Source organism: Perca flavescens, chromosome 11 (assembly GCF_004354835.1).
Source record: "Perca flavescens isolate YP-PL-M2 chromosome 11, PFLA_1.0, whole genome shotgun sequence".
Classification (NCBI taxonomy): domain Eukaryota; kingdom Metazoa; phylum Chordata; class Actinopteri; order Perciformes; family Percidae; genus Perca; species Perca flavescens.
In genome coordinates, this window is record NC_041341.1 from 26,946,005 (window position 1) to 26,969,263 (window position 23,259).

General features: G+C 39.6%; 1 protein-coding gene across 1 annotated transcript in view; it reads left to right on the forward strand.

Annotated features, from left to right (window-relative positions):
* The first annotated feature begins 1,154 nt into the window (after window positions 1–1,154).
* Window positions 1,155–23,259, forward strand: part of stxbp5l (syntaxin binding protein 5L) — a 147,623-nt gene continuing 125,518 nt past the window's right edge. The window contains exons 1-2 of the mRNA XM_028591114.1: window positions 1,155–1,322; window positions 21,148–21,245. Coding sequence (XP_028446915.1) covers window positions 1,155–1,322; window positions 21,148–21,245 — 266 coding nt within the window. The remainder of the gene's footprint in view (window positions 1,323–21,147; window positions 21,246–23,259) is intronic.

Consider the following 23,259-nt stretch of genomic DNA (forward strand, 5'->3'; position numbering starts at 1 on the left):
TTGATGGAAATTAACAGCTGCAAATGCAAAAAAAACACAACGCTGCACTCATTAAGAGCTTTAGAACTCTACAACAGGATGCAACATCTCCTCTCTTTACCACGTTTGGGTGAACTATTCCTTTATTTGCCGTTTCCTGGGTTATTTTCCTCAATCATTATTTATCTTTGATTTAAAGCTGTCACCCAATCGCTGGTGAGGGAGGGAGGGGAGGAGAGAGAGAGAGAGAGAGAGAGAGAGAGAGAGAGAGAGAGAGAGAGAGAGAGGGCTAGAGAGAGCGGTGGTGGGAGGTGGTGCTGGTTGCTCATGGTTTTTCAGCACCGCGGACAGCTCCCGTCTCTTGTCTCTGGACTGCAGGGAAGCGAAGCTGAAACACAGCTGGGTGATAGGGAAAAAAACGACTTACAACTATAGATTGACCTCTAGTTCACTCCACCATCGCACAGCGTCTTAATTGTTCTCCTTCTTCTTCTCCTGATGGCTGAGCTGTCTCTTTTTCCGACTGACTGTGGAGTCTAACCGCTTTTAACTGCATTCAGCCTGTTTCCCCCCTCCTTCTCTTCCTGTTACGGGCAACCACAGCGCTGTGAAAGTGCTTTATTTGTGGGAGGGGGGTGTGGTGGTGGGGGGGGGGGGGGGGTTCGGTGGAGTGGGTCGACCTGCTCGAAGTCCTTTTGATCAGTCTACTTCTGTGTGAACATCGCTCTCCGGCTCCCTGATGTTGAGGTGTGGGGTTTCTCTCCAAGCCAGGGAGTGAACGTTACTTTAGGATGCAAAAATGAAGATGAAGTTGAGTAGTCTCACGTCCGTCGGTGCATGCTCAGATATGAGATAGGCGACCTGGCATGTGCAACATTGGCTGTAATCTTCAGATCACTGCGTGGCTCAGACGCATTAATTTTTTTTGTGGACAACAGCCAGCGAGCAAAATGAGGTAGCCTACCTCTATGACTTTTTAAATTGCACGTTAGAGAGAGAGAAACAGAGAGTGGGTCTTTCTTCTGCAGGAAGCGACGTTTTCTTTCTCCAGCTGCCCAAACCAGTTGAGATCCTGCATCTGAGAGAGGGGACAGGGAACTCTGGGAAAACAAAAAAAAAGAACAACGGTTCAGCCTATTTATCTCTACTATCAATATACAAAATCACGGTAGAAAATGAAGAAGTTTCGAAAGGTGTTGGACGGCTTGACCACCTCCTCTCCGGGAGGAACTATCGGATCCCCATCGGGCGGCAGCGCGGCCGGGACTCCCACCGCGACACCAACTCCCAGGGAAATCGACATCCAGGAGACGCTCGTTTCGGAAAACTTTCAGCTGTGTAAGGTGAGTAATTCAAGAGGTTTGTTCAGTTTTAGGCTGCCAACATCCGACTAAGGACTGAGGTCCACAGGCTGTAAACACCTTGCAACACTTCTTCTGGTTTTCCCAAATCCACACACATACAAGATGCATGTAATCAAACTGACTTTTAGTGTACATTATCTGACGTTAGGCATGAATGAAGTGGAGAGGGACCGTAAAAGTTGGATCTGGAGTGAGTTCAGCTAGATTTGGTGGCCTGCTGTTCTCTGTTTGTGTTGAAAGTTCAGCACCGTGGACACATCCTCCTTTCCAATTCTCCTGAGAATGGAGGCAATTTTACACAAAACAGCAGAGAGAAGCCTCATCAGACAAAACTTTTCTGGTGCTTTAATTTCAACTCTAATGTATTTTTGTTTTAGGGCAAAGCAATGCGGTAATTCCTTAAGTCACCCGTTGTTCATCTACATACGGCTCAGCCCCCGCAGACACGTGTGCACGGCGGGTGAAGCTGGCATGTGTGTGCAGTTTTGAGTACACTCCAGCTTCCACCAGTATGCGTGGTACGGCAGCAGTCGATGCGCCCCGCCATCAGCATGCGAAATAGGCTGCAGTAGCCCACAAACATGTGATATAAACAATCCGAAAGAAGTCAATGAAAGGCAGCCTCCCGGTTGCATCAGCAAGCAGGCAAGAATGGTGTCGGAGCGATGACATAACTGGTGTCCCTCCCTTGCCTAAAAAAAAGCGCACAGCAAGCCAGCGGAGGGACCCTGCAGTACTGTCCTAGCTGATGTGCTTTCACCAAGAAGGAGGGAGAACGAGCGAGGAATGTGGATGGTTGGAGGGGGGGGAGGGGGCGTGTGTATTTATAGCAGCCTTTGCAGCCCATTGCAGCCCTTTTTTTGGATGCTTTTTGGAGCTGACTGCAGCAAATATTTCTCACCCCTAAAAAAAAATAGGGGTAATTTGTTGGATAAAGCTGTGAATAATTCATTGAGAACCCAAGAGAAACCGGGTTGTTTATGGAGCTATATTACAGTATTATTGGGCAGAATGACACTAGTGGAGGTGGTGGTGGGGGGGGGAGGGTTCTTTTAATTTCTGTATAGAGGAGTTGGGAAAGGAGGAGGAGGGAGGTTGATTCACAAGCTGGAAAGGATGCTGCAGAGCCCCCTCGGCAGGCAGGCAGACAGGGAGGAGAAAGTGCTGGAAAAGAACAGCATGATTGCCTGATCCCATGCGAGAAGCTGCTCCTCCTTCAGCGAGTGAAAGACACTGAATCAACTGAGGCACTGTGAAAAGGCCATGAGTGTACAAATATGCCCATTCCCACCACCATCTCATTTCTTCTTAGGGTTTTTATGCAAGTCTGTGCAGGTGCAGGTTGTATGTCTGTAATTGTGTGTGTGTGTGTGTGTGTGTGTGTGTGTGTGTGTGTGTGTGTGTGTGTGTGTGTGTGTGTGTGTGTGTGTGTGTGTGTATGTTTGTGTGTGTGTGTGTGTGTGTGTGGAAGGGAGTGAGAGACAGGCACAGAGGGAGAGGTAGGAAAGAGGCAGCATAGCTGTTGTCAATTGCTTTCCCTAATGCAGACAGGGTTCAAGGAGAGATGGAGAGGCTACATGTCTTATTGATCCATTATAATGGACAGCAGAAATTGGTTTGTCCCCAGCCAGGTTTAATTGAAATAAATATAGAGGTGTTAGATTAAAGTGAATAAGCCCTGAATGTAAATTAAACACACATTGCCCCTAAACTGGTCAGTAGTCACCAATAACACATAAATGCATTGTTTATTTCATATGAACACTGTATAGAGAGAAACACCAGGCAATCAACAAGCTTTTCAAATTCCATTCATTGCCCTACATATTTTTCGATCTGAGCTTCACTTTCTAACAGGGGTATAAATCTGTGAGCTGGTGCAGTATGTGTGGGATGGTTTGGCAAACTTGTCAAAGTTAGTCATGACTTCTGTCCACTGTGCCGTGTGGGAAGATGCAACAACTCATTTTGTTTGGATTCTACAGCATTTTTATGTGTTTATAGTGAGTGTAGCACCCAATAGCAGAGGTGATGAAACAAGGTTTTGGTGAAATCACACTCGGACTGAAGGAGTAAAGAAGGGAAACGGGAGGGACCCAGGTGGCATAGTCTTATTGAATCAGTTTTTTGATTTCAGTTTACAGCAGGATGAGTTTTGTGTTAGAGAGAGAAGGTTGTAGAAACACTAGAGATAGAGATGGAGAGAGAGAGAGAGAGAGAGAGAGAGAGAGAGAGAGAGAGAGAGAGAGAGAGAGAGAGAGAGATTGAACTGAATTGCATTGTGTTTGCTGGTAGCTGAATTAATGAACTGAATGATATAATAAGAAGGTAATTATTAGAATGAAAAATCACTTCAAAAGAAACCAGAAGAAACACTCACATGTTACTCTTGTGACCAAACACTACCTACCTCACCAACCTCATTATGTGTGTTATTTTGGACTATAAAAACAAAGAAAGGTTATCAACGTAATGTTGGTACAACTCTCTCCCTCAGTCGGTGCACCTCATCTGTTGTGTTGGTGTTATGATGTAATGGAGCTGAAGAGGAGGACAGAAGGAAGACAGGAGGTTTTATGTTATATCTTGCATTTTCCCAAAGCACACTGACACTTTTCAGACTTACTGAATAGAGACAGCACTTTTTTCTTTTAGGTTTCATTGAAAACCAACAGATTTTGTTACAGGCCTTAATGGGTGGATTTGGCTTATAAATAAGGATACACTTACAAATAAAGGTAAAATTGTGCATTTTCACATTCGTTCCAACACAAAACTCTTTAAACATTGATGCCTGACAAAATTAAAACATGAATATATAACTGTCTAAATTAAAAATAGATTATAAATCACACTTTCCCTTTGGCTACAGCTACCCAAACACGAGGAGCCCAAAAAAGGGGAATATGCCCTCACTCAATATTAGTTTAGCAAAGCTGCAGAGTTGACCCAAGATTGTGAACTATGTTGAGGGTGTGTGGCTGCACTTTCTGCATTTAAAGCTTGCAGACCCAAAAGGGCACAACGTGTTCTCACACCGTGTCGGGAGATTACAGAGAACGGACAAACAGAAACTTCCCAGTCAGTAGCATCTTTGTAGGTGAAAACACTCAGAGGTCAGAGGGAATGACTAGACTTGTTCAAATTGACAGGAAGGCCACAAATAACAGCTTCCAGCAAAAGTTTGATGCACAATGTTGTCATTGAAAACTTGTCTTGCCATGGACTGGGAAATGCTAATTCAGTGAAGGCCATATTGGGTTGCCTTGCTGGTCTAACTTGCTGACCAACATTGCACATTCTTGATCTCTGGTGCCACATGCTAATGACACAATTAGCATTTTGTGTAAACAGCTTGAATCATGGATCCCTTCTGTCCTGTCTAAGTGTCACAAGCTGTACGTGCATGCTTCATTCCAAAGGAGCCTCATTTGAGTGCTATGCGTAGGCTATGTATTGTTGCTGACTTTGTTAATAACAAGTTGTATCCCTTCGTGCCACATCTCAAATGGATATTTCCAGCACTCATCATCTCAGCCTGGATCCAGGAACATGACAGTTACTTTACACTTTAAGTAACTTTAAGATGTCTAACTAGTAGAGAACTTTTGAAGAGAGGCAGAACACAAAGCTTATAGCATGAATGCCCTGCTAAACACTCTGCAAAGACCTTTGGTTCAGCAGCTAGCTGAATCCATGCTTTGGATAATTTAGATTTTTCTGGAGGTTAAATCTGGAGAAAACAAAATAATTTCATTATACAACTAAGGCTCATCATTAATGTTCTTAGTCCGGTTTCATTATTTCATGCATTAACAACTCGCACATTTAACAGTCACTGGTAGCAACCAACTCTGCAGTTCTTCTTAGCTTTACTTTAAACGTCTTTAGCTCATTGTTTTGGTCTTCAGCCGGAAACTTTACTGATTTGGTTCTTTTTCACCGCAGCAGGCAGCTGTTTTCAGCGAAAAAGCTCTAAAACCCCCACTGTGCACTACCTGCTCAACACCAACCGTAAGACTGTTGGAGACTACTTGGTGAACATAGTGGAGCAGTTAGCAGCTAGCTAGAGCCACATATTTCCCTGAGGAGTTGATGGAGATAACAGAGCTAACCTATTAGTGAATATTGGACTTACATTCATCAGGTGGACAACGACACATCTCCAAATGAATGCTAATGTTTCTCTGTACCTGCTTAATGTGTAAGGCCACTGTTTGCTAACCAGTTCACCATATCAACTTAAATCCTTGTAACAGTCATGTCAATTAGGTGTACAATATTATTGGGATTTTAAACATATTGCAATATTCTGCGACATATTGCAATTAATTACCTTTTTCCATCTTCAAATTTTGTCAGCATCTGTTTTATCTAAAAAGATAAATTTATCTGTTTGTTCATCTCACTTTAATTTTATTGCTGCAAAATGGGATTGTCAAGGAGACGAACTGACCAACACATATATAATAATTAGGGATGCAACGAATCCAGGATTCGGCTTTGGTTTCGGCCGAATATTGGGCTTTTTGACGGGGTTCGGTTTCTGCCGAACCTTAGAATTTTTTGGTTGTCGTAATGATGCTGCTGATTACGGGAATGTCTTTACGTAGGTGGACCGTTCAATGCAGTAGGCTGTGAGAAAGTTAAAATGGAACTCGTGAGCAGAAAAAGTGTTGTTTGGCAGTACTTTCAGGCAAAAGAAGGCGATTCAAGTCGAGCTACATGTTCAATTTGCAATGCCGATTTGTCTGGCAAGGACCCTAAACAACACACAACATCGCCGCTGTTAAAACTTTTGTGTATGAAACATCCAAAATAATACGAGTTGCGCATGAAGGAATCTACAGACAGCAGCCAAAATGCAGCAACTTCAGGTACGGCAAAGGACAGTCATAGCTAAGAACTTATGTTAACCATTTGTCTACTTCATTAATGTGTTTACTGTGTTAATGGACTGAGAATGGGAGTAGGATTTGGTATTCGGTTTTGGATTCGGCAGAATCTTAACCAGTGGATTCAGTATTCGGCCGAACCCCAAAAATCTGGATTCGGTGCATCCCTAATAATAATAGATTGATACTTGGTGTCTGTGTATCAATACAGTATTGCCCCGGAAAATATCGCGATACTATGCTGTGTTGATTCCTCCCCAATCAATGTTGTGTTCAAAGGTTGTTTCTGCTGCTCCAGAGTGGTCCAATACAACAACACAAAAAAGAGCCTTAAAAATGACCACAGAATCCAAATAAATCTCTTCTATGACAGTGTCAAATAATAACAAAATAATAAGCTTTGCAAAAGTGGTAAGGCTATTGCACTGAATTACAAAAATGCTGTATACAGCCTGTTTATCTGAAAATAGAAGCTCTTCACAGTTGGAAAACCACTAACAGCCAGATGTTTAATGCTAATCATTGCCAGCGCCTGCCATAGTGACTGTCATTTGCAATCTAGAAAGTCTTTACCTTGGCTGACATCATTCATATTAAATGTGCCTCTTCTGTTTTTTTTACCCCATTACCTCTCTAAAGTGGAGTACTGACTATATAATTGTAATCGATGAAAAGTGCTGGTTTCCATATTCATTAAGTCTTAGTTGTCACTGTGAAGAACATGATTTCAACCCTATTAATTGGAATGTCTGAATACGCTTTTAGTCATGGATGACTGTAAGCGGATGTGAAAAATATGATTTATAAATGTTGCCTTAGTCTGACAGATGAGCACATACTTGAATGGATTTCTGCTTTGTGACTTAAATTGATGATGAAGTAGTACTAACTATGCCAGGCAGGGATCCTTCAACATTAAGGTGTGCGATAAATGACTGGATCTTTGTAGCATTGTGATCAGACACTAGTAAACTTGGGACAGAAACTTAAAGGAGAATTCCGGCCAATTTTTACGTTAATCTTGATCGCTATAAATATGCGAGTACAGTCAATAGAAAAAAAATGAGCTGAATCGGTGCGGTCAACACGGAGTAGCTGCAGCTATGTCTACGAGCTTCCACTCAGCTAAAATAGCAGTTGTCGGGGCGAGTTTTAGAGTGCCTTTGTGTGTCTTAACAGACACAAAATGCAATTAAAATGTCTGTGCAACATTAACAGGGTCCTTACGTGACAACAAGATGCGTCTTCAACTCAGACATTGTTTAAATTCACCTACCCTCGCTCTATCCTTCTGGTAGCTAGCTTGCCCTGCTAGCTGCTAGCTTCTGTGTGTTCAGTCATGTTTCTGTGATAATCACCACATATATATATATATATATATATATATATATATATATAAACTACAAAAGTTCTGTACCCACACTTGTTTCTGCATGGACAAAACAAATTTAAATACAAAGTCAAAGCTAACGGAACATAGTGCATGCGTATTACAGTATTTAAGGAGAAAAGGCTCTTCAGTGTGGAACTCAGTCACTTAGTACATCCAAACATCCACAGAAAACTCTTCCATAAGAGGTTTAAAAACTTTACTTCCACCTCTGCTTCTCAAAGAGAGCTATTATTATTTGCATGACCACAAGAGGTCGCTTGTCAGGAATACACAAACATAAGTTATGTTTAGAGAAATGAAAGATGCTGTTTTACTGGTAGTCTCATGTAGTAGTCTCTATTTTTTGGATCGGCAGCTTATTAAGCGCACTACGGAGACATCTTGACCCCATTCACATTTCTAATCTCTGTTAATAAATTATTAAACTCAAAAGGGGATGTATGATTACCCATAACACCAGCACAATCAGATTTCAAAATAGATTTCATTGTAAAAAAAAAAAATTTTTAAATCCTTTCTTTTTTTTGGGTATTTCATTTGGGTAATCAGAACGATTCAGAATGACTAATTGTATAGAATAATTTAGTTGTTTTGTGCCACATTTTGCAGCCAGGAACACAAATTGATATTTAAGGAGGACTTGTATTACCCTGTAAGATGCATCAGTTTTGATTCTTCTAAAACTGATTTTGTGTTTAATGAAGATGATGGCAGCATGTTTCTGGGATGCAATGTCAGTTGGTTGGTTCAGACTGAAATATCTCAACAACTTTTAAATGGATTGTAATAAAACTTTGGTATAGATATTTATGTTCCCCAGAGGATGAAGCCCTCTGACTTTGGCTATCCCCTGATAGCAGCAAGTCAAAGTTTTCATTTATCCTGTTAAATACCTCCTTATCTACTTGATGAATTGGTACCAAAGGTGTAGACATTCATGGCTCCTACAGGACAAATTATAATTACAGCCTCAGCCTGACGCTAAATGTTAGGGTAACATGCTAAAGCGCAAAACTGAGACAGTGAAGATGGTAAACTTCCTACATATTACCAAAGAATTTCTAATAAGTAGACCGGCTTTGATACTACATTAGCATTGTCATTTGTGAACATGTAGCACGCTGATGTTGGCATTAAGCTAAAAGCACCACTGTGCCTTAGTATTGCCTCACAGAGAAGCTGGTGTAGCTGTACACTATTATTGTAGTAGAAAAACAGTGAGAGACTGGGAACTGATTTATTTGACCAATGATTGATTTTTTCATAATGTTAGCTTGTTCCATAGTTTGTCTTCTCCTCTGACTGAATGATACATGATGATAAATGACATCACCTCACTCCCTCAAAGGCGACCCCACGAGCGCTCATGGATGTGATGACTCTGTGGGTTGACTTCCAGCTAGTCTCTCATTACCATGTTTCAACTGTCTGTCAGAAGCCACAGTGTGGGATCAATTAAGAATGAGTTGATGTCAGACTGAAAAGAAAAGATCTCGGAAGCAGCAATAAGAGAGGAAAAACGCTCGGTTAACTATATTGAAGTGAGACAGAGGAGAGAGGTTTTCAAGAAGTACTGTGTGTGTGTGTGTGTGTGTGTGTGTGTGTGTGTGTGTGTGTGTGTGTGTGTGTGTGTGTGTGTGTGTGTGTGTGTGTGTGTGTGTGTGTGTGTGTGTGTGCGTGCGTGTGTGTTCAGTATCCAGTATTTATTCCAACAAATCGCTTAATAAAGCTTATTTTTCATGCTTGAGGAGACATCTGCCTTACTAATTATTTTCTAAAAATGATATAATTATATGGAAGAAATTACATGAAGAAATTACATGAACATATTAAAATAACATTGAAACACCAGAAGAATATGTTTCTGGCTGTGTGGCATGATTAAAAAAATAAAGCATTATTATAATACTGAAATAAAGTGTTCAAAAGAACAGCAGTAGAACCCACTGAGATAGTAGCTGTGGTAAAAAATCATGTTCTATTCTATTGTATCATATTCTACATTAGTTTTTAATGTTGTGTTGTTAGTGTGTTTGATAAAGAGAAATAGTCGCCTCTTGATTTTGTGTGGGCTTTCAAACTGCTTTGTTTTTAGGTGACAGCAGACTGCCTGCCTGACCTCATGCTGTGCAAATATAATGGAGTGAGCTTTTCAAACAGCCCTTCATTTCACTCAATTTTCCATCACTTCGCTGTCATGAAGTCTGGTTTCATTTTAGAGCGCTTAATCAACCACTGCAGTAATGCCTCTTTTGTGTGATGTGTGGCTCCTAGTGAAAACAAAAGTCTAGTCAAATATAGATTTATTTCTAACAGAAAACTGTTTTCTTTTTATCTTTACCAGTCAAGTTATAACCATGAATGTTATGAAGGTAAACCACTCTCGGCTACTTTCAGGGCCCCACCCTTTTCTGAAAGGCCCCAATGCATTTTTTGTTTGTTATACATATCATCATTGCTTGTGTTTCTGTGGCTACATCATGTTCTAGGGAGAAAGAAAGTTGAAAGTTGTAGCGTGAATCAATGGTTAACTACATTGTCAATCATATTAAATCCACAGTTGACCCATTTACAGTATTGCCCTTTCTTTGCATTTTACTGTGGAAGAAGATATGGGCAAAAACTAACACAATGTTTTAGTGCATGACTAGACTGCTAAGTTGAAAATGTATTATGGAAAACAATCCACTTGGAACTGCTGTGCTAAAAAGCTTTAAACCAACATTCTTCCCTGCCCCTCTGAGTGGTTAGTGGATCCCTCTGCTTTCAAGTGCTACAGTACTCTCAAGCACTTGACAAACCTCATTTACTTGATGTCTCTCTAGAAGTATCTAAAGGGTGTATGCCGAAGTCGGAGTTGAGTTTTTTTTTGTTTTATAATAGAAACACAGCTCGTCTTTTTGAAATTCAGGTGGAAAGTGCAAGCAGTGTATTCACTAAGTAAGAGACAGTGTATTCAGAATACATATCAAGCACAATCTAATGCATGTTTAGTGATTACTACTTAAAAAAAAAAATTTAATCAATATATCTTTATCAAAATATTCACTCAAGCTAATCACATTAGCTCAACGCAGCCTGACAACTAAAGATGACATTCAAATCACTTTGAAATGTACTGTCATAAAAATCAGGCAGCTATTTAAAACATGCAAAAAAAACAATGTTTCTTTTGAAAACCAACCATGTGTGAATGTGGGTTCTTCTCTGTGATTGTAAAGGGGACTGTCGTAGTAATACATGACTATTTTGTATTTGTATTATATTTCCTACTTGTTCTAACATGCCTAAGGCATGATGCTGATGCCATGGCTTATTCCCTGACATGCCTGCTGTAGTGGTTAAAAGGTGAAACCACATATACAGTACTGTGCATCTACACATGGCTGGTTTCTGACCCCATGTCTGCATGAAAGCACAACGCGAAGCCCCAGCGTGCAATCACAACAATCACCTCCTCCACACCCAAACAGAGACAATTGCTCTGCACTTGTAAAATACAAATTATGTGTATGTGGCTGTTAAGCCCACGCTTTCATCTGAAGAGACACGTGCTTAACATTCAGCACATTTGACCCTTGAAGAGGTAAATGCTACCAGAAAAAAACGACTGCACGCTGTATCTATCTGTACTTGTCTGTGCAGCATTTTCATAAGTCCGTGTGTGGTTATGTATACATATTCATCCCTCCAACAAAAAGAAACAATCATACAGTACTTTGATGCAATATAAATGGCCCTCCCCCACTCCCTCTGGCCACACATAACACTTTGTAGCCTGCAACTCTGATACAAATGAGCCCACTACAGTGAGCAGGAAGGGAAGCTTATCAAGGCTCATTCATTCGTTATCATATTTCCGAGCTCTTACACTGCATTCTCACCCTGTTCGCATTCGTGTGCTGTTCTGTGTGCATTCATGTGCCGTGCAGCAAGCACACGGGGGAAGTACTTATTATCAGCCCTCAGCCTCAGTGATCAATGATAGTCCTTCCCTTCATCCTTTGGCTTTCAGCGTGATAAAGAATCCCACCGTGCAACCATGACTCACTTTATTCATTGAAAAAACACTGAGGATAAAAACACAGGACAGTTTTTAATCGTCAAAATATCATATTTGCCTGCTACAGCATAACCTCGTACCCTTTGTTATAAAGTGATTTGGGGTTATTTCTCAAATTTTGGTGCACTAATTCCAGTGGTGGTTCAGATCACCTGTCAATGAAACAAGCAAGCAAATGTTTTTTTGTTGTATTTTCTGTCAATAAAGTGAGTTCCTGGACGCATTACTTCCTGTGCCTGAGAAAAAGCTTAAAGCTGCTATAATTAATATTATAGAGAGAGGCAATTATTTGCTAACATGTTAGTTATATCAACTTAATGAGGTGATAATATGTCAGTCAAAAACCTTGCTTAATGCAGGTTAAAATACATATGAATCTACCATTTAGCCCACATATGCTATGTAGATCTCCCAGTAAGCAGCTGTTTTGGTGATGTGGTAAAAATAAATTAATTAATAAACTGTGAATGACTAAATCAGATGAAAAACTGCAGATTGACATCTAGATTAGGTATGACTGTTTCAACTTCATTTCAATAACTATATTTCAAGTTCCATTATAAACATATTCAAAGACAGAGACCTTTTACAAAACAGTTATACGAATCCCAGATGTTGAAAAGTGCGACCAAAAGATTGTTGTTGTCCTAAACTTTAGAAGGTACTGTATTTTTTCTTTTCTTCTTTTTTTAACTCTTGCAGGTTTGGACATGTTAATTGTGTGCTGAACTTGCACAAACAAATTGTTCTGGACCCTGAGGTAGACCTGATGGGTATCTAAACAATAAACGATAGACCACTGGTTAGAAAATACAGGTAAGAGTATCTGAGTCATGAATTGGATCCTGCTGTGTTAAGTAACCACTATGTGGTTCAACTCGTTTCACACATTCTGAAACCCTTGATCTCCTCTTCCACTCCTCCCCCAGACGTCTTCTCTCCTACCCATGTTCTAATTTGCCTCTTTTTTTATATTTATTTTGGGCTGCTCCTGATGAGATCAAAGGAATTTTAGAGCAACCTCAAAATATTTCCCTTCAAACACCGGTGGGGGAAGCCTCGTGTATCTTTGTTTGTATGATGGGCGGTCTGACTTTGTAAGTCTTTATAAATTGGAAAATTTGTATATGACAGGAATACTCTACTTTTCTCTGTACACCTGTCTCTCATCCTGACGTTTAGCCTGAGGGGACAGATGCTAAAACAGCTGATGCAGAGGCACTAAAACAAACTGCATGCATAATATTAAACACCTTAAACACACCTTAGTTCCACGCTCTTTACTTGGTCCCCAGCTGGAGTAATTTATGTTCATGTGTTTCTCATTTCTAATGCAGTTAAAACACTGTAACCACCTGCATGTTTAACTGACCAAATTCTTATTCCAAGATTATCATCACTGTCCACTAAAATTTAAGTGATATTGAAGCATTTTTTGCCATTTAGGCTGCCACTAAATAATGTTGATCACCTTCAATTGAGAAAAACAAAAGACCAGCCTCTGCTTTGGTGATGTTTATTGTGTATAATTCTTATTTACCACTATTCATATTTTCCCCTGGCAACCTACAACCCTCTGACTTTTAACAACTGTTTCATTACTGATTTTTCCCTTTAAATGTCAACACTTTTGCTTGGTCTGTGATCTAAGTCCTGATCACCCTGTCGGGGTTGTATTCGCTATAACAACCGCCTCGCTCCACATTATCCCGCTTATTACATGGCTACTTACCAAATAAATCAATAATTTGACTAATAACTTGACAAAATATTGATTTAAATGGGAGTTTATTGATTTAAATACGATTGTATTGCTTCCACTAGAGAAAATAGTCCGTTCCGTCTCTACGGTTGGAATCCTTCGTCCATAGCAACGTAAAAACTCTGTAATGCAATCCTTCGTCTATTAGCTACTCAACACCACCTTACGGGCTGTGGTAGTAGCCGTATATTTTATGGGGTGCTGCCGTGGTGCACAAATGACCCAGCTGCTGTTTTAATCACTGCAGGAATTGACACAACATTAGCTGACGCGTTGTAGTGAGCTAGCGGGCTATCGGCTGCTCTAATTTACATTAAACTGAACATTTCTGTTGACGGTGAAGTGAGAAACGGCGAATGGCTTCTTTGGGAATATTTATGTGGACGTTTATGTCCTCATTCATCTCGTTTCCTTTTTGCATGTTGACACACCTGTAAGTTAACGTTAAACAAGTTGCAATGTAAGCTAACTAATTAACGTTGTTGTCCCTACGGCTGTTACTGCGTAGCTAGCGATCATAGAAGGTATATTAGCGATAGACGCTCATCAGATCTGCTGTCATTGCTTGGAGGACAGAAGTTGCTCCACGTTTCCCCACTTTTTGCCACAGCTGATAGGCTAAATTATCCGGACTTCTTTCAGCGGATTGATTGATAGCTGTCCTCCAGAGTGAACAGAACTGCGTCCATGGCAACGCTCTGCTTTTGCATGGCAACGGTGTGTTATCCTTAGCAGCGGTCTGTTATCAAGAAATAACAGACCGCATTCTACATTAGAATTCAACCAAGCCATGTAATAAGTAAGGGATAATGTAGAGCGAGGCGGTTGTTATAGCGAATACAACCCCGACAGGGTGATCAGGACCCTGACGCGAAGGGGTCTTGAATCAGCCTGAAGGGGTTGTATTTGCTATAACAACCGCCTCGCTCTACATTATCCCGCTTATTACATGGCTACTTACCAAATAAATCAATAATTTGACTAATAACTTGACAAAATATTGATTTAAATGGGAGTTTATTGATTTAAATACGATTGTATTGCTTCCACTAGATCAGCCTGAATCAAGACCCCTTGAATCAGGCTGATTCAAGTCCTGATCACCCTTTCTGGGTTGTATTCGCTATAACAACCGCCTCGCTCTACATTATCCCTTACATAACAACCGCCTCGCTCTACATTATCCCTTACATATAACATGGTTGCATCTATATGGTGTAAACATGCAATGTCAATATCAATTGATGGCAATCCGCTCCTGCTCTGTCGTTCTTTTGAAAGACAGCAAGTGTAAATAAACTTTTCCCTTTAAGAGAGCGTTGCATTGTGGCACTTTATGGCTGTAGCTAAGCTCCTCTATATTGATATTAGCAAAGCTCGTCTCTCTTAATACATCATCCATGGTCTGGCGGTCTGGCGCGTGGATATGTATTGCAGTGGAGTGGACCCGCGCACCCACCCAGCCGAAAACTGCTGAGAGAGCTCAGAAAGACAGAAAGAGATGTTAAATGTCAAATTATCTACTGACCATTGCGTTTATGTTTGGTGCCAACTCGGGAAATTAAGTAATTTTGTTGATAAACATAGCTAGGTAGGTCTTAACTTCTTCACCACAGAAATGGACTGAATAACGTTAATAAAGTTAACAATAGCTAAATGTTTGTTAACAGCCGCGAGCTAGCTAGCTAGCTCACTTATGTCAAAGTTAGCTTAAAAACCTGAGGTATCCCAAATGCTGTTGGAAGCCAAGCACCTAACGATAACTAAAGGACTTACACGCTGCAAAATGTTTCAAAGGTTAGTGACCGCTCCTATTTTAACATCACTGAAAGATTAAACAATATGCCCCGGTAGTTTAGTTTCCTTTTAGATGTGTGGTGGTGTTCAGCCAATAACCATTTCTTGAAGCTAACGTTAGCTAACTTAATAAACGTCAACAACGTAACCTTAAGTACTGTTAACAACTGAACACACCTGCTGTTCATTTTTTAATTGAAAAGTACGTTTTGGATCATAATTAGGCCTACATGTCTTCCATTATTGATAGGGACCAGTAACATAAGTGTGGCTGTGTGCTTTTTGTAACGTTAGTCCAGATTTGGTTTACAATATGATGACCTCATTAGCTAGCTAGCTAGCTAGCTAAACCAATCTGCTAAATTAGATTCTGGCACATGTTGTCCAATAATCACAAAACACAAACACTATGTTGAATTAAAAATTAAATTAAATTTTATTTTTATTTTTTACAAGAAACATACAACTAATCCTATGGTCTCCCACATAACGTTACAGTACATTTCTCTCCATCATTTTCACTACTCTCACTATGCATTATTTACTACTTGTCAGTGCTCTTGCTTCAGACTGCACATCACAAGTGGCCTCTTCATCCATTCCTCCATTTCCTACTCCAGTCTTGCTCTGTGTGCGAAATGATTCCCTTGTGATATGTAGATAAATGTGTCCAAGCAAGGTCAGGCTGTAGAGTCTGCTCACTGCATTACTCCTCTATCCCAGTTTAGGAGGATCTACTGAGGTCCTGCAGTTATGTTGCCATGTAGCTAGTGTCATGTGCTATATTGAGGGGCTGAAGCAGTGATTCACTCATTAAGTTGGGCTAGTTTCAACTCACTGACTGCCTTGTCCATATTGATATGTGCAAATTCAAATATATTTGTTTATATATGTTTATTATTGAGGTCATAGTTAGAGGTGGTATTGTACTGGACTACATTACATGGAGAGAGAAATGTTTTTGTCCTTTCCATCACCCCAGTATATGAGGTATACCTAATGAAGTGGTATACCTCTTAACGTTCAAGTTCAGGTTTCCTATTTACATAACATAACTATGGTAAGCATTGCATCCTGTTGCATGGTTCAAGTGACAAAAACATGGGCCAAATGTGTTTTTTAGTACTGATATAGACCACCTTGTGGTTAATAAACTTTAAGTCGTTCTTATTAGTTTTACAGTACCTTAATGATTAGCCTGGTTCGTAGACTTGTTTTTTTGGACTTGTTTCTGGCTAAGTATAGCCACAACTCTCAGAAAGCACATCAACAGGACTACAGCCAACTAGTTATGTTTTGGCTTTTTGTGAAGTTACTCACAAAATGATTGTTAATTAGCCTCAGCTGATATAGTGGTACACTGGCCACATTTGTCATTTTTAATTGGCAAAAGCAATTTGCAATTTAAGCAGCAGTGCTGCCTAAAGACTTGAAGCCTGCTACCTTAACATATTTCACATTAGTCTTTGCTAATAAGGAAGCATGAGGGCAGATAGAATATTTAAAAAAAAACATATTTGTAATTCTCAGAGTTTAGCAAATCTAAGTATTTTGACAGAACTTTTAAGTCATTTTTCACATTCACTCACTCGCACACTATGCAAGAAAATTGCACAAGCTGTAGAGGACTGGTACTTACTGCCATATGGTAACAGTAAAAAAAAAAAAATTCCATGATCTTGAATAAGCTGCACCACACTAGTGTTAAACAATAATTAGCTTTTGTACCTTTATAACATGTATATAAATGTTATAGACCATTAGTGTAATCCCATAAAGATATATTTGAGATTTAATGTCATATTTCACTGTGTTGATCTGTGTTTGGAGCTATAGCTGCTCAATGCACAATATGCTGGAAGTGGTTGCTGGGTGCTTGCTATTAATAGAAGCAGTGGTCTAGACCAGCTCTGCAGCTGAACGCTATGTGAAAAGAGAGGATGGTGAGTGGCATGAGGTGGTATTAGTCTGTGGGGAGGGGGGCTGTCTGTATGGGGTTATCTGATTAAATACCAGGCTTGTGTGCATAAAGGTTGTTTATGTATGGAGAGGAGAAAACAACACAACAGAGGGAGAGGAAAGGGGAGGAGGTGGATGGAGAGGGGAGTTGATGTAATGCAGCCTCTGGCAGCCATAATGCAGGTCCTTAGCAGCAGGTCAACAGTTGCTGCACAGCTGACTGTGTTTTTCTAAATGTACATGCTGCTTCAACAGAATGAATAATCATTTTGTATTTTCCTTTTTCTTTCTTTCTTTATTTATTTATTCATATTATATTATAAACAGTCTCTATTAGGTACCTCCTATTTTACCCAATGGGAAACCACAATTAGGTAGGTAGGTAGATAGATAGATAGATAGATAGATAGATAGATAGATAGATAGATAGATAGATAGAGAATGACATTACAGGTGAACCTGGTCACACACATTTATAATACATGTAAAAAAACACACACTGAAAGAGGGAGAAAGATGGCTTTATGTCTTTGGCCTTGAAATATATATGAGCAGCTCTAAAATTCACGTGTTTTTCATCCACTTCTTGGCTCTCTTGTATGTATATGTAGGGGGTTGATGTCTTGTATGCCAGCAACAGTGTACCAGAGTGGAGCTAGAGAACCTAAAGGGACCTGGAGGATGAACATGTGAATGTGTGTGTTTGGCCAGGTTCTGATAGAACTGTCATCTGTGTGTTTTCCAATGATGTGTGTGCATGGCCATTACCACCGAATGGTTTTGTGTATGAGCGACCCACTTTTTTCTCTTTTCATCAAATGATTTGCTGAATCATTTGACTTGTTTAGTAAAAATCTTCTTCTGATCAAAGTCAAAGTCAGAGAAGTGTTTTTGAGCATCAGTTTGATTGCTAGCATTATCTGCAGCTGTTTTTACTGCTAAAGGCTCAAACATTTATTGCCTGATAACTAGGATAAACACTCGACCTTCCTCTTTGTCCTCTTCAATAGATGGGGGTGATGGGGAAGGTGAGTTATTCTTATCGATAGGTTGAAGGCGCGTATCCCACCTACTTTTGAACCCCATAAAATGTAGTCACTTTTGGCATAAAGTCCCACGCCAACATCCTATGTCATGCGAGAAAATGATTGAATGCCTCTAAGTGGCCCATCCCACACGGAATTACATGACACCAATACAAAAGTAATTTCATCCACGGTTTTCGGTCCAATGTCCACACACAACATACTCTACTTAGCACAAAATGAAGAAAAAATAGAATACATTAAATCATGGAAGAGAATTACAATCTCAAAGCCATGTCATGCCATGAAATACATGTGCTCGTGGTGCATATCTTAATGTTACAGCCTAATGCCTTCCAGATGCATTAGGTGCATTACGGTGAAAGAGTTATATACATACGCAATACATTTATTGTGTTATTAAATTGCCACATAAGGGAAAGTATATTTAAAACAGTTGACATTATTTAAAATAAAAACTGACAGGAGAATGCCAGCAATTGCGGCATGCTGCTGTGTGATCTAATTCTTGAACTGAGGAATTGGGTATGCTTACTTTCAAAACATAATTCACAGGGAATAAAATGAAACCATGCAAATATATTGAGGCAAGGCTTTTAAAATCCATATTTATTCATTATAGATATGCTCAATCAGAAAGTCTGATTCCTTGGCCTATATGATCCTATGTTTATTAGGAGCCGAGCAGTGAAGCTGCTGGGACCCTATTGTTTTTGCCTGTATTATTAGGGCGAGCAACGAAGCTGTGTCGACCCTATTGTATTTGCCTCTATTCTTCTTCTTCTTCTTCTTCTTCTACTTCTTCTTCTTCTTCTTCCTAAGAAATCGATGTTCCCATGCACGAAAACTCACCAAAATTTGCACACAAGTCCAGTCCTATGCCATGGGCAATCAGTGCGCTTTGTGTGCTAATTGTCTTGATGGTGGCGCTACAACAGCCATTTAAAATTCTAAACTTTAAAAATTCACAACACATCGGCCGTACATGCTACAATGTCGCAACTTACATTACATTACATTACATTACATTACATTACATGTCATTTAGCTGACGCTTTTATCCAAAGCGACTTACAATTAACTTACGCCAAACTGTAGCCCCAATAGAGCACACAGTGCATTAAAACGTTTTACTGCACAAAGTAGTGTAAACAAATACTGTAATGTCTTACTAAATCTAAATCTAAACTAAATCTTTGATGTTCATGGACAACATCCGAAGATCACTGTAGATTTGGTGTGCAAAATTTCAGAATTTTATCTCAAAAAGTGAATTTTTTTATGTGTCTGCATTAACACACCTGATTCTGATTAACAATCAGTCCAGTTCCAGTTTAGGAAAGGCATGTGATTGAGTCAACCCAGGCTGACTTAATAAAGTATGACCCAAATAGCTAGAGGAATCAACACCTGGAGAATAGCTCACTGAGATCAATGTTTTCCTTTGGACCCCAAAGATTGTGAGTTCAAAGCTCATTGCTCACAATGTCTCATCTTTAAAAAAATCAGCCACTGTTCTTTGGACACCTTCCCTGCGAGTTTAAAATGCTCGGCCCGACCATCTAGCTTTATTAATCACTGATTAAATATCTGCTCATGATGGTTGATGGCCTTCCTTGAGAACCAATGGGCATTTTCCTTTGCAGTACACAGTCGGTGCCACTAATGTTGATCAGATTTATTATTTCCATGAAATTCCCCCACACACCTATGCAGGTGTGGCTGATCAGACCTCTGCTCAGTTTGAAGGTAGGGGGATTACATGAGGTCACCAGACTTTTGGGTTGTGACTGAAATCGCTTCCTTGTTCACACCAATTCACTATTTTCTTAAATTGAGATTTTAGGCATTAATGTATTACTCTCATTGTAAGATAGTTTGCAAAAATCATTTTACGATGGAAAAAAGAAAAGCAGACAGAATTTCTTTTTATTATTTTTGTTATAATGCTTCGCAAAACCAGGGCCTCTGTTGCTGTAATGGGTAGTTAAAAAAGAAATTAAACTATAATCTGATACGTAGAATGATTTTTTATTCTTACAGCATCTGTAGCATTGTCACACTGCAGTTTTAGCCTATATTATTGTTGTAACATTTCCTAAGTGAGGCACTGCTGGGAAATTTAACATGACTAATGGCAGACAGCTGCAGTGCATGCAATGCATCTCAGAGTGTGAGTGGGAGAGACAGTGTCGTTTTGCCTTGTCAGGCCCTGGCATATGAACGCTGAACCTAGTTCACTCTCAGTTCAATCCAGATGCAACATTAACAGAAGCGTACGTTTCTTTGCTAATTACACAGTGTGAAGACTCCATGTTTTATCAATAGAAGAATGTTGACCTTTTTGAGGTTTTTAAGTTTTTGAATTAAGTTTTTGGAGCAATGAGTTTTTGAAGCTTTTAGTTGATTGAAATTCTGATGCATCTTTAATGTGTTTTGTATTCATTAATGTTAAAATGATGTGCAAATACAAGTAATACACGGAATGTGTGTTTACAACAATATGGATAGATGTATTTGTAGTTTAACATTTTGTCAGACATATGAAGATGTCACAGGAAAATGTTTCTCTATCCTCAGAAGCCTTTGTTTTTTTGCCGCCTCAGTTAATAAACAGCAAAGTGGCATTAGTTATCTTTAACCATTATATACGAAAACAATTGCATTTTAGATGATTTAGTCATTTATTGACAGAATTAAAGGTCACAGTTTTAGACAATGGATATTTAGCTTTTCAAAATGATAAAGCTTCAACTGGATTCACCACACTAGAATGTCATAGGGGCAGGCAAAACCATTAAATGATAAAATCATTTCATCATCCTAACTCTGATCCTAAAATGTTCAATTTTAATTAGAATCTTGTTCTGTGTTTTATTGTTGTTGCAGACGGTGCGTCATGGTTTCCCTTATCAGCCCACTGCTTTGGCCTTTGACCCTGTGCAGAAGATCCTGGCCATTGGCTCCAGGACAGGGGGTGTACGGATGTATCCTTTAACACTCGACTGCTCGCTTCCTCCCTTACTCTTGTCTGGAGACACACTAGAAAACTATACATACATGAATACATATTTATGTATTTAGTAAATACATTACCTGGCTGTTGTATATATTATTGTATGTTATAAAAACTACTCCTACACAAACCTGTAGCACTGTGTCTCCAGGCAGGGGCCTTCCTTCCTCCACCCCTCCCCCTTTTATTCCCCCTCTCTATTTCTCAGCTCTTTCGTTTCATGTTGCTCGACTGTCATGTCTCAGGCTCAGAACTGTCCATCCAACAGCCCATCCCCTGGGTCACTCGGTCACAGGGATGGGAGAAGACGTGTCAGTGCAACCCAGGTAGGAGATTACACCCTCATAAAAACCCAGGGTTCCCAGTATGCCTTTAGGGAAGCAAGCAATTATCGATGCTGCAGCAGCCGCACTGCTGGTCCTGCAGGGGTAATAGATGGACCATGGTGTTTTCTCTGCTAAAAGAAACAGGGAGAAAAAAAAGATAGTGAGAGAGGAAGATGTGACATTGTTTGAATATTTGGAAGAGAGGAAAAGAATAGAGGGCTCTCTTAAATGAACGCGTGACTGTGAAGCAAGGCTGCGATTTCAGCTTGATGGAAGCCCTTGAGTGAGTTAGCATTTGTATTGACATGCTGCACACACCTTCATCTGCTCCCACGTGGCCTGTTACTGACTCTCTCTCTCTTTATCTCTCTCAGTTGCAAGCTCTCACATACACGCTCTATTTTACTTTTTTCTATTCTGCCTTGCCCTACATCGCCTTCTGTCTAGAGGACCTTCTCCCCCCCTCTCATTTCTGCTTATTTATTCAATTCACCCTTCCTCTGTCCTTCACAGCCTGTCTGAATGTTCTTCCTTTTTTTCCCAGGGCTTTGAACGTCAACCTGCCATCTTCTGTCATGGTCTCTCTTTGTTTTCTTTCCTCTATTGCTTTTCTTTTTTTTGTAATTTTTTATTTTTCATTTTTCAAGGAGAAATACAATAGGCAGGCCTTTAATGATTTTCTAAATCAATGGCACTTATAAGTTTAAGCAATTAACTATTCATCAAATCAGTATTAGTGCTGATAATAACAAAAATATGCAAATGTATATATGTGTATTCATACAAATAAAAATAAAACAGTTATCAATACAGAGTTTAATGTAATTAATCCATTTACTCCATATTTGGAGGAAGTCTTCCCTTAATGCTCTCAAGGAGAAAGATAATTTTTCCATCACGTATATATTATGTATTATATCAATCCATTCCTTCACCCTGGGTGACTCTGGTTTTAACCATGTTCTGGTAATTACTTTTTTACTAGCTGCTAGGAGAATTAACAATAACTTCTTATCCTTTCTGTTCCACCTCTCTGAGGGGATATTACCCAAGTATAAAAATGCACATGTAAAGTCAATCTCTACCCCAAAGACAGCCTTCAGAGCTTCTTTAATCTCTTGCCAGTACTGATTCAATTTCTGACACCCCCAAAAAATGTGATAATGGTTCGCTTCCATTTCCCCGCATGATCTCCAGCAACTAGTAACCTTCCCCTGATGTTTATTCTGTGATGGCAAAATAAAAAACCTAATAACATTTTTCCAACAGAATTCTCTCCATGTGGCTGAATTTATGGATTGCCACTGTGCCCTACAAATTCTCCCCCAGTCTTCATCTGAAATATTTAAGTCTCCTTCCCTTATCCACTTGTCCCTTATATAAAGAGTATTTTCGGGTTGATTTTGGAGAAAACCCTTATACAACTTTGAAATTATCTTTTTACATGGCTGGGCCTTGGATACCGCTAAGAAAACCTTTATTATTCCTGACTCAGCCCTTGCCAGTACTGGTTTAATTTTACCTTCTAAATAATCCCTCACTTGAAGATATTTTGCTCTTCTGACACTTCAGGCAAATCCATTGAGGCTAAAAATGCATCTATCTGCAAATCATTATTATTTTTAGGCTGCAAGTAGAGAGATTTATAAAAAATTTCAA